Raw genomic sequence first — 15,688 nt, forward strand, 5'->3', positions numbered from 1 at the left:
CCACTTCTCCAGCAGCCTCAGAACAGACATTGTCACAGGCAAAGCACGATAACCTCTCACTTCAGAATTCACAGCCTACCATGTCAGTATGTTCAGCCCTTTGTCGTATACAAGCTTTGCAATTAATTCCTAACTTGCTCTGTGATAACTATTCCTTGCTAAAATATAAGAATTTTCATAGAAATGTGTTTTTTACTCAAACACCGCAAAAAAATTGACAAACAAAATAATTATTAGTCATGTTTGTTGTTGTTGTTGTTTAAGATTGGTTAAAGGATCGTTAATTTTCCTTCAAAAGTATAAACTAATGATCTGCAAACTAGGAGGGATGACCAAGGCTGTACCAGGAACTTGTGGCAGACTTGGGATCGGAGGTCTAGCTCCACACACCACCTCATGTCATACATTAATACTTATCAGTCAACACCTACAAACTCTCAAGACAAACAGTTAACATTTAATTAGGACCCTGCTCAAAATCAATCACATTATCATTTTTGCAGATAATGCTATTTTTGCACATAATGTTACAAAGTCTAACCTATTTCAAACACCTTCCCAACTGAGAAGAGCTCAGAAGGCTCATCGGGAGCTCCTATGATGCTTTCTGAACACAAGGCACCACAAACAGTTACTGTCTCCCACAGTGCTGCCACACTCAAACCGGCAGGACTTTTACCTGCCCAAAAGAGGTTTTTTCGCAGTCTTAGAAAGGAACACATAATGAAGAAAACACTGTTTTTTCACAACCCTAAAGATACTGTTTTCCAGTACTCCTGCTTTCCCCGCCCTAGGGGAAGAAACACCCAAAACCCCTTCCTCTTCTCTCACTTCTTCTCTAGCCCTATTTGCTGCATTTACAGGATTCAAAGCTCTTCAGCATATTCCAGTTGTAGGCTGCATAAATAAATATAAGGGTAAAAACTTTGGGCAGTTTGGACCACTGCCAGCTTGCCTGGGTAACTGGACTTTTTGTGGAGCTGGAAGGGTGTTTTTTAAAAGGAGGGGAAGAGAAAAAGCACAGCCTAAGAATCTTGGCTCAGCCTGAACGTATTTCCTCCTAGCTCTGGCTAAACATCAACACGAACGGCAGGACGGACAGAGGAGTCTATGTAAAGCCGGAGAGGGAGCCTGCCGTGCTCTCCACCAGGACTACGACAGAGTGCGGAGGCTTTGAAACCATGCTTTTCATCTGGGCGCTGGCGTTTATTGTAGTCCTGCAGGAGCAGGATCTTTTAGGTGAGTGATTCCAAGCTTCTCAAGCAGAAACCATGGCACAGTAAAAGCCTTTGCGTCGGGTTGGTGGGGGGGAGATACAGAATTGTCACCTCTATAGGTTTTACATGAAGGTGAAACAGGTATGTGTTCGAATTCTGTGGGAATATTGTTTTTTAACAGAAAAAAACTCCAATGTTGTGCTACTCAAGTCCATCCTGAAGGCATACTGCACTGTTAGAGGTGTTTCACTACTCATGGGAGACTATCATTTTATTTTGAGAAAATTAGAGCCACATTCATGTGCTGCATCCAGTGCCCTGCCACTCCATAATTACTGCTTTGGAGCCTTAATAACATGCACACTAATCCACTCAGAAATGAGATCAAAGTTCAAGGTGAATAGAGAAACGTTTTTCTTTCTACAAACCCTTCTTTATAGAGCTGCTATTAACAGTACTGTATTTTTTTTCTCTACTGCTTTGTATTACTTATTCCTGAGATTTTTGAGACAAATAACACCTTCTTCAAATACCTTAGGACTAAGAAGTATAAAAAGACAGCTTCTGATAAACTGGCATCTAAATTTTACTTTCATTAACAGCAGGTCTGGCACTAGACTAACCTGTAATCACAGTGCAGCTGATGGTGTGACTGAAAGCTATTCTCTTTAGCTAGTTCGAGGTTTATAGTCCCTGTGTTACCACAAACCTGGCTACGCAGCCTGTTTGTATTATGTGTTTTCTGCTAGCTGAGGCCCCGCATCATTTTCCCTCTGCTCAGACTTTGTGACAACATACAATGTTTGTATTTCATGGCAGGGTAGTGAGTTTCCATTACAATCAAAACATTTCTCAAAAAACTGTTAGTCCCTTTTCCCCAAAGTCCCAGTCACCCTTCCTTGCCCCGTCTCCTTCCCACGCAGCTGGTTTTATAACATTTAACAGTGATGAACTGAGCTATCAGTCCCAGCAAGGGCACTCTGACTTGTTTTCACCCCATGAAAACTTCTGGAAAACTGGTTTTGTTTATTCCCCAAAAATGTCATTTGGTCTAAGCTGAAATCATTAGCAAGCTCAGGTAAAACTTAGCCAAATAAAACAGTATTTGAATATCAGCTACTGTGGAGATGACTACCCAGTGTTATGCCAGGTGGTAGCTACTCTGTTATGGAATCATTTTCACTGTCTCAGCAGAGTATTTTGTGTAAGATGGAAAAGATTCAAAAGAGTTTAAAAAAAAAAAAAAAGAAGAAAGAACCCCATCTCAGAACAGCTCTTGCCAAAAGAGGCAGAAAGGGGATATCTTCTTGGGAGGTGGGAATCTACAGTCCACAATGGCCCTGGACCATATTCTTCAAGTCACTTTTCTTCAAGTCACACTGAGGAAGGATTTGAATTTGTGTCTGTCACAGCCAGGTGAGTATCCTGGCTAGCTGACAGGCTTAAAAAAAGGCATCCCTGTTCTCCCTTTGCTACCTTTGACATGGGGAATCTGACTTTTGATTTCATTACAGATCCTTCCCCTGACCGCTCTCCACCACCCCCATGATTCATCCATTGTTTTTTCCTGTTCTGTTTGGCAACAGTTCCTCTTAAAAATGCTTTGAGGATGGCTAAAGTAGAGTTTATGTTTTAATTCAGCCATTAGTAGAAACAATTTCATATTCACAGAGCTCAGACTTCAAACAACTCAAGATGAGGGGCTAGCATGGATTCCCTTTTGGATTAATCACACGCTCCTAGTTAATGGCAGCAACTTTTCATTCCTTGCTGTTGTTGGTAGGTTAGTTTGTGGGGTGCCGCTGCTGCTCAAACATAGCATTTAACATAGCCAGAGGCACTGGACCATTCGATACCTGCCCCATTTAAACATGTTTGCATTCTTACAAAAAGCTCTGGGCAAATTGTTGTGAGGGTGCAACTCTCCAACAGCACAGTCTCTCCCATGTGTTTATGCATGGCGGAGAGGTGACCTGGAGTCCTCGGGTAAACAATTATTTGACAATCAGGTAAACAGGCTGGGCCCCATGACGTGCTCCATTTAGATGAGCAAACCAAATACTGAGCATGCTACTGGGGAGAGCGACAGGAGAGCTTGAGGGGAGGCACTGCTCAATACTCCACACTGTGGTGTGATTTGTTTTAAACAGCAGAAATTCATTTGGTTTTAACTGTAAGTAAAAGTAAACCAAATATAAGATAATGTTTTTTCTTCATTCAGCTAACATAGTATGACTTTTCAGAACATCCGGGATCTTCTGGAGTGAAAAGGGCTATTGTAAAGGAGATATACAGCAATCTGAGGTACACTATTGACTAGAAACTTCAGAGAAAAAAAAATACACCTTCAGAACAGCCTATTTTTTTCCCAGAATTGACTGCTTGCTTTCTCATAGCAAGTATTTTGGCTCCAAGAGATTAAACTACTGTATTTTGTAATTAAATCCACAGTAAAACTTATGAGAGGTACCATCTGAAAACGGACTTATGTGTGTATATATATATTTATTAATAAACCACTGATAGTTTAATCTACACCCCACATCACTTGTATTTTCTGTACTTGTGGAAAACTACAGCCATTACCATCTCCAATTCAAAGATAAGTCTTTGTAGACACCCGTCTCTGAGCTCCAACAAGGAAGAAGAAAAAGTTTGTCACATTAAAGTGTGCCCAGACGTAGATGTGTTTCTTGAGAACATGAGGCACCTGAATATAGGGGTTCAGTGTACAAGTGAGCCCTTACACAGATTTTACGTATCTGCAAAACCCTATGTTTTGTTATATTTAGTTAAAAAAAGTTATTTATTGAATTATCTGGACTCCATGTGTAAATCAAAGGTTATTATCAAACTCCAAGGAAGCCAGGGGTCCGGAAATACAGGACTCCTGCTGTTCATCTGCACCAGCTGTATTTATAAATCCAGCTGATCTGCTCTGCATGAGACAGTTGTTGGTCTTGGCCACAAATGCTGGGAACTGGTATGCTTGTGTATCTATCACTATTCTACTTCCTGAGCTGTTGCAGTACACGTGAACTGTTTGCCACAGGAGAACACAGCTTTGGTCATATTCCTAGGATTTTTTAAGTATTAGGACAAAACTATAAGGATTGTCTTTCATTGTACTATCATATTTCTTTCTACTGCCATAACTTACTCATATGCAAACTACACAGCCACAGAGCTGACTAATAAGTTGCAGGCTCACCTCACACCTCGCTCCCCATGATCATAGCTCCTACTACTACACACAGACCAAAAGCCACATCCTCATAAATTTGAAGAACTCTTTATCCCCAGATACCAATGGTCATCTTGAAATTTATGGTAGCATCAAATATTCACATATCTCACCTACTCCATTCTCAAACAGGACTTAAGCTCACTCATTCTACACAGCTTACATTCTTAACATATGCTTCAACACAGCTCCTCTTCTTCCTAAAACAGCTCATACTCTTCTCCATACACAGCTATCTCCTATATGGCTGCTAGCTATTCACATCTAACACTTCGTCTTAATTTCCAAAACAAACATATATACATACATAAATAATGCATAATAAAGGCAGACTTTTGTTTGCAACCCAAAACGTTAGGGTATCCTCTCCTATACCACAGAATGAGAGTAACCTACCTGCAAATTACATAGGCTCATTTCTCTTTTCACTCTGCTTTCCTGTAGTCATTTTCCACTGTAGCAGCAAGCACAAGAAGATATTCCCTGGCTGCTTGTTCAAAAGATCAGCATGTTGGAAACATATTCCAAAACAGCATGGGAACTTTTTATTGTTATCTTCCTTCCTTTAAATAAAAATATACAAAACTTAAGTGTTTCTTACAATCACTAGTACAGTAACACAGAAGAAAAGTAGTTTTTCAAGTAGTACTTTTGCTTCTGGCAAACAGCCATAGCCGATTTTGCTGAGCCTGTAACAAAGAGCATGCACTGGTAGCACACGGTTATCCCTGGCTTTGTATACTCTGTCAGTCTCCACTGCTGCGCAAGTGAGAGCTGAACATCCCACATGAAATGAGAATCACAACAGCAAAAACTTCATCCAAAGGAAATAGTTTCATACAGAAATACATGGCAGCCATCTCTCAACCAGCTATGATTTCTGCCAATTCCCACCTCTCATTTTGAGTATTTCACACACTAAGTGAGGCACGGTAGGACCAGAAGAAGTCACAACATGACACTTCACATGTAAGTTGATGGGCAGACAGGTTAGAAAAGTGGTAGGCTAATATCCTGACCATCTTCACCAATGCAATATATTCCACAATGCATGGTATTTCCTTTTTGGTACTTTTCTTTCAGGGAAAAAAGAATTAATTTCAACCATAACTGATCTAGGATCTGAAGTAACATTCATAGTGGCATATTCTATATCTTGATAAACAGAGTATAAACCTGCAAATTTGGAATCTGACTTTTGATGTGGCTATTCAGTTTCCAAATTCAATATTAAAAATAATTATTTTCATGGAAGAGACTTATTTCAGAATGTTCCATTATTATAAGAGGCTCATGAATATTTGATACCAGAAGAATCCCTTGGATTTCATACCATTTTTGGATTCTTCCCAAGACTTGGTACTCAGAAAGAGGTTTAAGTACACATATATAGTATGACATACAGTATATAGTGAACGTACAGATTACAGCTTATTCCCTAATCAGGCATCGAAACTTTGTACATTGTTGAAAAGATTAAAAATAATAATAATCCATTCCAGAAGAGCTTTCTACTTTCAATTGCCTGTCCAATATTCAATGCCTACCTTCCATCTCCTATTATAGACATTCCCCACATTTGCACTGTATGGAATTTTCAGTGTGGTTCTGCCATAAAAGCTACAGCCTAATAAAGGTGTGTGTACATATATACACATACAAACACATTATTTTTATATGTGTATATATAAGCAAAGAAACAAAATCCTGCAGTTGCCTCCAGAGTGAAGCATAGCAACGTATGACAGAATAAAAGAAGCTAAGAAATGATTTTTTACATACTATGTTTTTTGCAGTCTTTATTGCAATCACTGAAGACAAGACACCCTTTATTTTTAAGCATGTAATTTAAACTCTAGGAAGGGGCTCAAAAGTGTCTAAATCACAGCTAAGCATTAGGCAGTGTTTTACGATCACAGCCTTTAAAATCTTCTATGTCCAGTTACAGATAAGCTCCCAAGCATGTAAGAGCTTGAAGACAATCAGCATTTCCAATACAACACATTCTATCCAGATCAATTAATCTTTGGCACCCTAACAATAAAATTTAATACAGATTATATTATATATAATACAACTTAAAATGAATTTGGGCACACTGGCAGTAATGAAACCACTAAGTGGCACAGCAAGTTAATCCACTACTTCCATATCTAATTAAGGGTTGACATAATTGGAATTAGTCCCCCAAATTAAATATGACTAACAGTCTTGTGTTAAAATGGACTTGGGTCTGAAAGCACCAAATACTGATAGATATTTGCAACTGAACTTTTTCTGTACTCAGCTACAAGTTATATTCGCCATTTTTGTAAACTGTGTGATTTCTTGAACTAACATTTTAAATTTATATACACACTTTAAAGCTGAGTCCAACGCTATATTTAGATAAGGAATAATTTAAGCAAGGATCAGCAAATCCCTTCAGAGGTCCATTGTATTCTTTACCAACTAGTTGTGTGGTACACCAAATGTACTCAAGTTGATGAATTTCTTACTATTGGAACATAAATCCATTACTATCACCTTCATTTTCTTCTTAAAAACTATCTCACCACTTCATGATATATGCTACAGAAATGAAACGATACCGCTAAACCTAAGGTAGTAAAAACAAGAACAGAGACCATAGTATGTTTTCTTCAACAGTTAAAAATATTCTCTTTTATTTGCTTTCCTCTATCACATGATTTCAGCTTTCTTCATTTGCCATCTGGTTCCTGTTTCAGTCTCATTTGTCTTTCATTTGGCTTGTGGTCCGCTTTGTTTTACATCTCCCTCCCTACTGAGCACAACATGAACTTTTGAAAGTTAACTTTCAAAATCACACTGGTCATAGCATGATGCAAAAGGGATTTTATAGAATTTAAGACCAAAAGGGAACATTATGATCACTTAGCTTGACCTTCTCCGTAACACAGCCCAAAGAACCCAACCCAGTAATTTCTACAGCAAGCCTGCAACTTTGGTTTGACCTCTAATGCATCATTAGGAAGGATACTTAGTACAAGTAATGCAGGAGGCACTTCAATTGCTAAACTGATTCATTGGCTTTTAAAAATGTGCATCTTAGCCTGAATTGTCTTGTTCTAGCTTTCAACCATGTAATATTTTATGTATTTATTTATTTTCCTATCAGGTGTCTTTGTGACACAGGTATGGGGACAAGAGTTTTCTTATATGTAGCGCTAATGGTCTGGGACTAGATAGAGGGGAGCACAAAAGCTATCCTGTAATAACTTTTATTAGTCAAGTGAAAGTTAACATCACCCTCTGAATCTTGACACTAACCTCAACAAGATGTCCATATTTCTATATATTCGCATAATATATGGACAGATAGACACATATCTGTATACCTAGATAGATCTATAAAACAAATAATAAGCCTATTCAGCCTTTGTATACACACTTTTATATTTAGTGGAAGAGCAGGTGTATGTGTATATCTAGAATTCAGATACTGGCAGGTAACTATTATATGAAGAAGTTCACACACACAAGAGGAAATGACACAGCCACTTCCTTCCACCCAATAGGAGACTTCTTGCGTAAGAAGGTCCTGCTTAAACTTCTAGACACAAAAGCACTTCTTGTATCTCCTGGTACCCTTAAATCTAACTTGGAGATTCTCAATTTCTCTGCTCCATCTGCTGGTTTCTGACTGTATGACAGTGCAGGGCAGTAGAACTACCCAGCTTCTATGGGCACCATCAACCTCGCATAGAGGACTTAATCAGAGGAGGAAAGGCACAAGGCACAAAGTATGTCAAAATTTCTAGATGACAGGTAACATAAATAACATAAAAATTTAATCCTTGTTGTATAAAATAAGGGTCATTTTGCTATCTTGGATGAGTGAGCCCTTACTCTGGATGTAAAATAGCCACCTATGTATTAAGTAGTGTGGACTTTAAGAATTGAACGACGCGTATCACTTGCAGGAAGCATCAAGTGGTAATTTCCAGATGAGGACTTAACTGAAAGGTAACATTCTATCCAAAATACTGAAATATTACAACAAATATCTGTCCAAAGTAATCCATGACGTTTCAAAAGATATATTCAGGACATGGAAATATGTCTCCTAGAAAATCGCCCCAAATCCCACGTTCGTTCTATAAGCATGCATACTTGCTCAAGCTTCCAGAAATTGAAATAACCACACATTTTAAATATGTATTTTATACAGCATACAAATAAAAGTTTACCTTTAAAAGTTGTTAGCTTTAAAATTGACTATAAAAGTTTTGTTGGGTTGCGCACGTGCTTTGACACACAGGCAAGGAAGAAGTCTAATTAATGTTTTTAAAATGTTTCTTCAGCAGCAAGAGGGTAAGGAAAAGGAGGTACCCTAACAGGCCATTACTGATTTGTTTACATGGCCTGCAGCCTTCCATACTTTGCTCCTTTTACAAGATGACTGCTATTATTATATTGGTAAAGATGCTGCCAGAGGTGGTCAGCACCAAAGTCAGACCGTGTCATTTTCTTTCACCAGTTGCAATACAGAGAAGGGCAACACTCATAAGCAGCATGTGATTCTCTTTGAGCTCATGAAAATTGTTGCTTAGGATGAACTGCCTGACCATAGTGACCCAGTTGCATGCCATATTTACAAGGGACCGGATGTGTCCTGTGAACAGCCCATCCCAGAGATAAAGGCTGTGGGTTAACAAGGTAATAATCAGGTTTCTAGCAGCCAAAGCCTCAGGCCAAGGCTCTGAAAACAGAATAAAACTAAAAACTACACTGACCAAAGCACTGGCTGCCCAGCCAGTGGCACCAATCACTCCCTCCCTCCCAAAGCGCCCTGTTCTGGTGCGGCAGTGAGGGGGCAACCACAGGCACCGGGGCGCCTCCGCTCCTGTGTGAAAGTCACTGACCAGACAGGGAGATGCAGGACCTCGCTGACAGGTTTTCTTCTGGGTCTGCCCCCAGAGAGCTCCGTGTCATGCAATCTGGGAACTAGAAACATTTTGGTTTCAAAACAGATGTCCTCCTAACTCTTATCACTCACTAACAACTGCTTTCAGATGTTTCCTGAGACACTGAGGCCTAGACCATCTGTCAGGTTTTTTTTCAGTCACAGCATCAGTTCTGGGGTTCTGCTAAGATGCCCTATCAAACCAGGATGAGACATCTCCTCCTCCTTCACCAAGCCCGTTGCAGCTTATAAAGCAGCAATGCACCCTCAATGCCAGAAAGCTGTCTCTTTCCGCACCGGAATGAACTACACCAAAGAACCATGCGCTACCAAGACCTGCATTTCACGGCAGCTTCTTTCCTGAGTTCTCTCGGTGTGCATGCATACACAAAACTGTATAGTGTTTTGCAAACCTCACTGTGAGATGCAACAGCCTTAAATTGGCTTTATATACCTATCCCAGCATGTCCTGCTTTGAATAAATGAGTCATCCATCGTACTGAACCTCTCCTTCTGTGTCCACCTGCTTAGAGTAGCAATCAGGCCTCACAGCATGATGCTGTGGTTTGTGCAGAACAGAAAACTCTTTCGCACAAAAGGGCTAAGCTAAGGCAAGAAATAAAGTGGCATTTTGGGTAAGATCATCATACTGTTTCTGCTTCAAAGAGTTGCTTATGAGATTCAAGGTCCTGTGTCAGGAAAAAGGTAAAAGGAGTCCCTGCACAGTGCCAACAGGCATGCCCACCGTGCCAATTTGGAAAGGTCAGAGAGCCTCTGGCTCAGAGTCCGATTTGGGCAGGACAAACAGTGACTTCTGCTTCTCCAAAGGCAGAGCTCTGGGTTTTCTTTTAAGGACCAGCATGATATAAGATGCACGGTCAGAGTGACTCTCATGTATTCTCCATTTCTAGGGAAAAACTAAACTAAAACAAAACTAAACAAGCCTGGCATGTAACTTAGAACCGGCCACAAATTCCTTAAAAAAAATGCATACAACCAGTGCTGGCCCTCACCCAAACTTCCCACTCAACTTTGTGATTCAAGGTCCTCCCTTTCACATGATGGGCAGCAGTTCAGCATAAGGCCATCAGGCTTGATGCTGAGAGCTAAGGCTGGGAATATTGGAAAGGCAGAAATTGTATTAATCTCCAACAGTAAAACAGAGCTTATCTTGTTATTATCCTATTACCAGAACAGCCAGAGTTTGTATAGAAAGACTGGACATTGCTTTGTAACATCCAATTCTGACATAAAATTTCAGCATTCCCATATCATTCCAACTGTGATGGAAAAAAAAACACACATGTAAATAACTAAAATTTTCTAGAAACAGCATGGTTCACTTGGCTACTAAGTTACAAAGTAACAACACTCCCAAAACACAAAAAAGGGGAAAAAAAAGGCAACTGCAATGCAGCTATCTTTGAAGCACGTGACATATTTCAAGTCTTTTCTAAGTATTAAACAGACAGATTACATCTTTGGGTTTTTGTCCTAACAGCACCACCTCCTGGTGAATGCAAAAACAAACAAAAACCACCAACAAAAAATATTGCTACAAATAAACAATCAAAAATTCTCTCTGAAACTCTGCCAAACAAATTTTTAAATAATAGCACACGTAGTACATAAAGTCACACTTAACTGTTCTCCTCCTCCCTGCCCTCAAGAACTCCAGCCCACAGTACACCTCTCATCCTATCAGACTGCAATGACTACAATCCTTACAAACACGTTTGCCGTCATGTGATAACTACATCCAAAATTCTTGGCACAGACTTGCGATGAAGTCCTGTATCAGATCCAAATCATGGCTCTCACACAACACTACTGGAGACAGTACTAGTTGCTCCTCTTGTTTTTAAGTGTTCGTTATAACACAAGCTCACAGTTTCCTCTGTTTTTCTCCATTACAAGCAAGTAACAACAGAATGAGTTGCTGCTGCCTGCACATTGTTACAGTCTCTTCAGGGCTCATGTAAGAATAGGACTTAACAACATCATGCAAATTATGCTATCATTCTAGTGGGTTTTAAAATACTCTATCACTGTTCCATACGTATTAAAATCCAAAAGTTACTGAATGTTGCACAAACGCTAAGAAGAGAAGTTGGCTCCATTAAAGCACAGGCACCAGCAGGTACTGCCCTTTTATGGCGCACAGCCAGCAGAACTAGATGCTCAAAGAGCAACAAGTCATGAGTACCGAGAGATAAACACCGGTAACTGTAAGAGATGTGTGATTTTGTATACAGCATTGTAAATGAGTGACTTGGTCAGCAAATGGCACTAGCTGTACACACATTTATTGTTTCCCCTCGCATTGTAAAATTAGACTGTTACAGCCAAGCTTCTGCCACAATGGAATCACCAGCCTGAACCCATTCCGGACATAAGTGGACAAACTCAGCTGCTCATCAAAGTTTTACCATGCCAGTTGCTTCTGAAGAAGGTCTAAGAGGAACTGATATGTTAAGTGAGATCTTCCCAACACTTAGGTTTTATACTTGTAGAGACAGAGTTGAGTCTATAAACTTAACCCGATACAGGAAAGAAAAACCTCTTGTGTAAAACAAAGGCAACAAACAAACAAATAAAAGGTCAAATGAAAACAGGTTGTTCCAAACAACTTTGACAATGTATGCACCACCGCAAGACATTCACAGCAGTCGGGTACACCTGTATTTACCGGGCAATTTCTACCAGGTACAGAATAGATTTTCTTTAATAAACAATGCTCTTAGCATGCCAAATACAACTACAGAAGTCAGAAAGGTAAGCACTGTTATCAAAAAGCCCCGTTTAATTTAACTGTGGCTGTTTTTCCAGCTGCTGCAGAACCTGTCAATGTGTTACCTGGAACTTTGGGAAGAGGAAGCTGGTGTCACGAACATGATACAATCCATGAACGCTTGGATATTATTGAAGAGGTAAGAGCTACTGCGTTGGTTCCTGGACTATACTAGACCTCTACCTCAGCCTTTTGACAAAAGAAAATAGAGGAACCATGTTGCTAGCCACTGACCCTTCTTGATTCTGTAAGACAAGATTCAAGACAAGATGTGAATTTTGCAGATGACAAAGCTTGACAAAGGAGTTTCTGCTCATTCCTGCAGACACAGAACAATATATGAACTGTCACTTGGATTGTAGGAAAGCTGAAATGTTTACATGTTTTTCCCCAATGTCTTAAACATCCACAAGATACGCGTCCAGTGCTAACTATTCTCAGCTGGGTAGCTGCCAAACCACATTCTGTTGGTTCTCAAATGGCCATGTTAACTTCCTCCAGCTCTAGCCTTAACCCTTGTCTTTCCACCCCATCAGCTCCTCTCATCCTCCCCAAAGATTTTTTTTTTTTGTGGATATGACGGTGGCTGAGAAATAAGAGAGAATTAAAACTAAATTCATACAAAGCTCCTTCTAAGAAGTCAAATTATGGGTTACAGAAGTGCTACAACTTGCAAAACCAAATTCTAGTATTTCATGCCACTAGAGGACAGTATAACGTAAGAAATACTTAAAACTGCAATGTGCACTATAAATTAAATTAGCTATTAAGTAGTATGGGACAGTAGATTTGCTCTTGCACTAACACATTTGGTAAGATTCTTTCCACTTGACCCTCTGACTACCCCCTTCTCCATTTGCCTCCCTCGTTTTCATTAGAAGGTAATAAAAACAGTGGAGCATCTAGAATCAGAAGTCAAGTCACTCCTCAATATCATCAGTGAGACCGCATCAAATATCCCCATTGCTCCAGGAACCCCACTTATGGATATTTTTGATGGTAAGTATCTAGTGGGATATAACCTTAAGTTGACAACACTGTTGCACGTGCTATTGCCAAATATCTCATCCTTTTTCCAAACCAGACGTGAAGAAATTTATTCACTCAATTCAGCGCAGCTAAGGCCTCAGCTGAAACACTGGGTCCAGTTTTGGACACTGTGTTACAGCCACCACTAAAGAGAGGAGAAGAAAATTAATTAATAAACCAACCAGCCAAGGAGCTAGATACATGAGGTACACAGAGAGGTTGTTAAGTCGGGGATGTTTAGTCTACAGAAGATTGAAGTAGCCCACAGGAATAACGCTGCTGCAAAGATGAAAGCTGTATTTTTTTCACCACTACAAAAGTGAATAAAACCAAAAACAATGCACCAAAATACATTCCAACAGAACACAACACAAAACTTTCTTGCAAGACCAATGAACCTCTGGAATTACATGGCTGTAGTTTCCCCAGCACTGGAAATGTTCAAGAAGCACGTAGGAAGGAACAGGTATGTAGTCCAGGATCCCTTAGAACAGCAGGATGGACTAAGGAATCGCAAGGCTTGAGTTTAACTGTCCTGTGATTCTTTAGTTTCACATGTGACATAAATGAAACAACTAAAAAGGCAACAAAAAAAACCAAAAAAGTTAATGGAAATATTATAGTTTTGGTATCTTAAATCTAGTTGCCACTAATGCAAAACATGCTCCTAGATAAACATTTTGGGAATAAATTAAACAACAACAAATTACTTGGATATCTATCTTGCACATCATCTTATAACACTCTGTCCTCTTCAGTTCTTGCCTGACTATCAATAGTTCATTTAACAAGGTGAGACACACTGCTGGTGGAGAACAAACCTCTTGTGGAAAGACTTGAACATCCTGCAGGGATGCGCCTGAAGTCAGTTTTGTCAGTTTTTTAATATAGCTGTACTTTTATGTACATACACACACGCATAGTACAGAGCACTTCTGTGATATAAGGTGGGCAGAAAGAAGACAGTAGTAGAATTTTATGTTGGTTTTTAGTTCTTCTTGCAGTTGGCTGTACAGATCTGGGCACCATGACTGTAGAGAAGATGGAATTTCTATGTCCTCACTGACTTTGTTATTCATTGAATTTTCCAGAACTCTGTAAGGGGCAGTTAATAGGTAACAATTAAGTTATGCCCCTGCAGTGATCGTTTATTTTAAAAAACTATCTTCGTATCATTTATTTAAAAAAGTATCCCGGTAAAGCGTTATAGTGGATTTAGAATGCAAATCCTAAGTCAACTTCTGCCTATTTACAGCACACCTACAGTAAGTACCCCTCAGATGGAAGTTGCATTAACTGCCAACTGCTCCAAGAATTGCAGAGCTGTAGCACCTTCCTTCTATGGTTTGATGAATCAAACTGAGAATTCCTCACTGTAAAGTAACACGCATCATATTTTCAATGATGTTTGCCTCGAAAGATTGATCCTGATCTTATAACCAAGAATAATTACATCAACTCTTCTTTATACAGATGCCAGCTGAACACATCAGAGACAGAAGACAGCTGAATGTAACAGTATGGTTGTTATAAACAGTTGTACTTTTGATCATTTAAAAAGCTTTCTTGTGTTTCCAGAATTTGAGCAGAGATGAACAATTCTGAGCAGTAGTTATCCTTCTGTGTTTTTGTGCTTTTTAATAAAAAGGCGTTTGCTTTTGGACATCGTTTCAAAGCTTTGTATTTTAAAACTGCATTTCAAATACAGCACTGTCAGTAGGAAAACAAGATGAGATGGGATCCTGGACAGAACCACAGCTAACAAACTTCCCTTAATTCAAAATGATATTCCTTCCCTGGCAAAGAAGTAAGCCCTTGCTATCAGTACAAATCAATGAAAAAACACTTTCAGCTGCAATGTCCTCTCAAGATACTGTTAGATTGTCTGACAAGAAAGAGCACGTGTAGTGGTCTGGCTTTGGACATAGTCACATTACTGCCACTGATTGAAATAAGAGTTCTGGTTGCACATCCTAGACAGAATTTGTAGTTAAAATACACAGCCAACTTATTCTGATGGCTTTATACTCCTCCACCTCCCCTGCTGTGGTGACAATGCAATCCCAAATTCATTCCAACATCCATCTCCCTCCTCATCTCAGGGAGGAAGAGGAAAAAATAGAAAGGAATTCACTGATATTTTACCTTCAAGACACAGACAATCAACATGAAAATTAAAAAATACAGCAAAAGGTAGGGGAGCTGAAGAGTTTCAGAAAGTATATATATTTCATTTCCTTCAAAGAAGGATGTTTCAAGCCCCTTCCTATTTACCTGTTCATATCACATAATCTTTGCTCCCCACTATGGTTTTTTTTTTTTTTTTTTTTAACTCTACATATTGTTTCATACTTACGTTCACAAGATCTGAATTCTTCTATGACAAACAAAACCAAAACCAAAACTTCTTCTAGGAAAAAAGGCCTGTGTGACCTTTACAGAATGGGGTGCGTGTGGGCGTGTGTGTGTAGTAAGAGAAG

General features: G+C 39.4%; 1 protein-coding gene across 2 annotated transcripts; it reads left to right on the top strand.

Moving 5' to 3' along the window:
* The first annotated feature begins 832 nt into the window (after positions 1-832).
* On the top strand, positions 833-14,871 carry PLAC9 (placenta associated 9). Of its 2 annotated transcripts, none has more exons than XM_035566904.2 (4): positions 833-1,239; positions 12,218-12,318; positions 13,058-13,178; positions 14,464-14,638. In XM_035566904.2, exons 1-4 carry the CDS (start codon positions 1,182-1,184, stop codon positions 14,475-14,477), a joined length of 294 nt encoding a protein of 97 aa, XP_035422797.1. In that variant the 5' UTR covers positions 833-1,181; the 3' UTR covers positions 14,478-14,638. The 2 variants fall into 2 exon arrangements, with proteins under 2 accessions (XP_035422797.1, XP_035422865.1); XM_035566972.2 differs by lacking the exon at positions 14,464-14,638 and adding an exon at positions 14,682-14,871 and having other exon boundaries at positions 848-1,239.
* The last annotated feature ends 817 nt before the right edge of the window (positions 14,872-15,688 follow it).

Source organism: Cygnus atratus, chromosome 7 (assembly GCF_013377495.2).
Source record: "Cygnus atratus isolate AKBS03 ecotype Queensland, Australia chromosome 7, CAtr_DNAZoo_HiC_assembly, whole genome shotgun sequence".
NCBI lineage: Eukaryota > Metazoa > Chordata > Aves > Anseriformes > Anatidae > Cygnus > Cygnus atratus.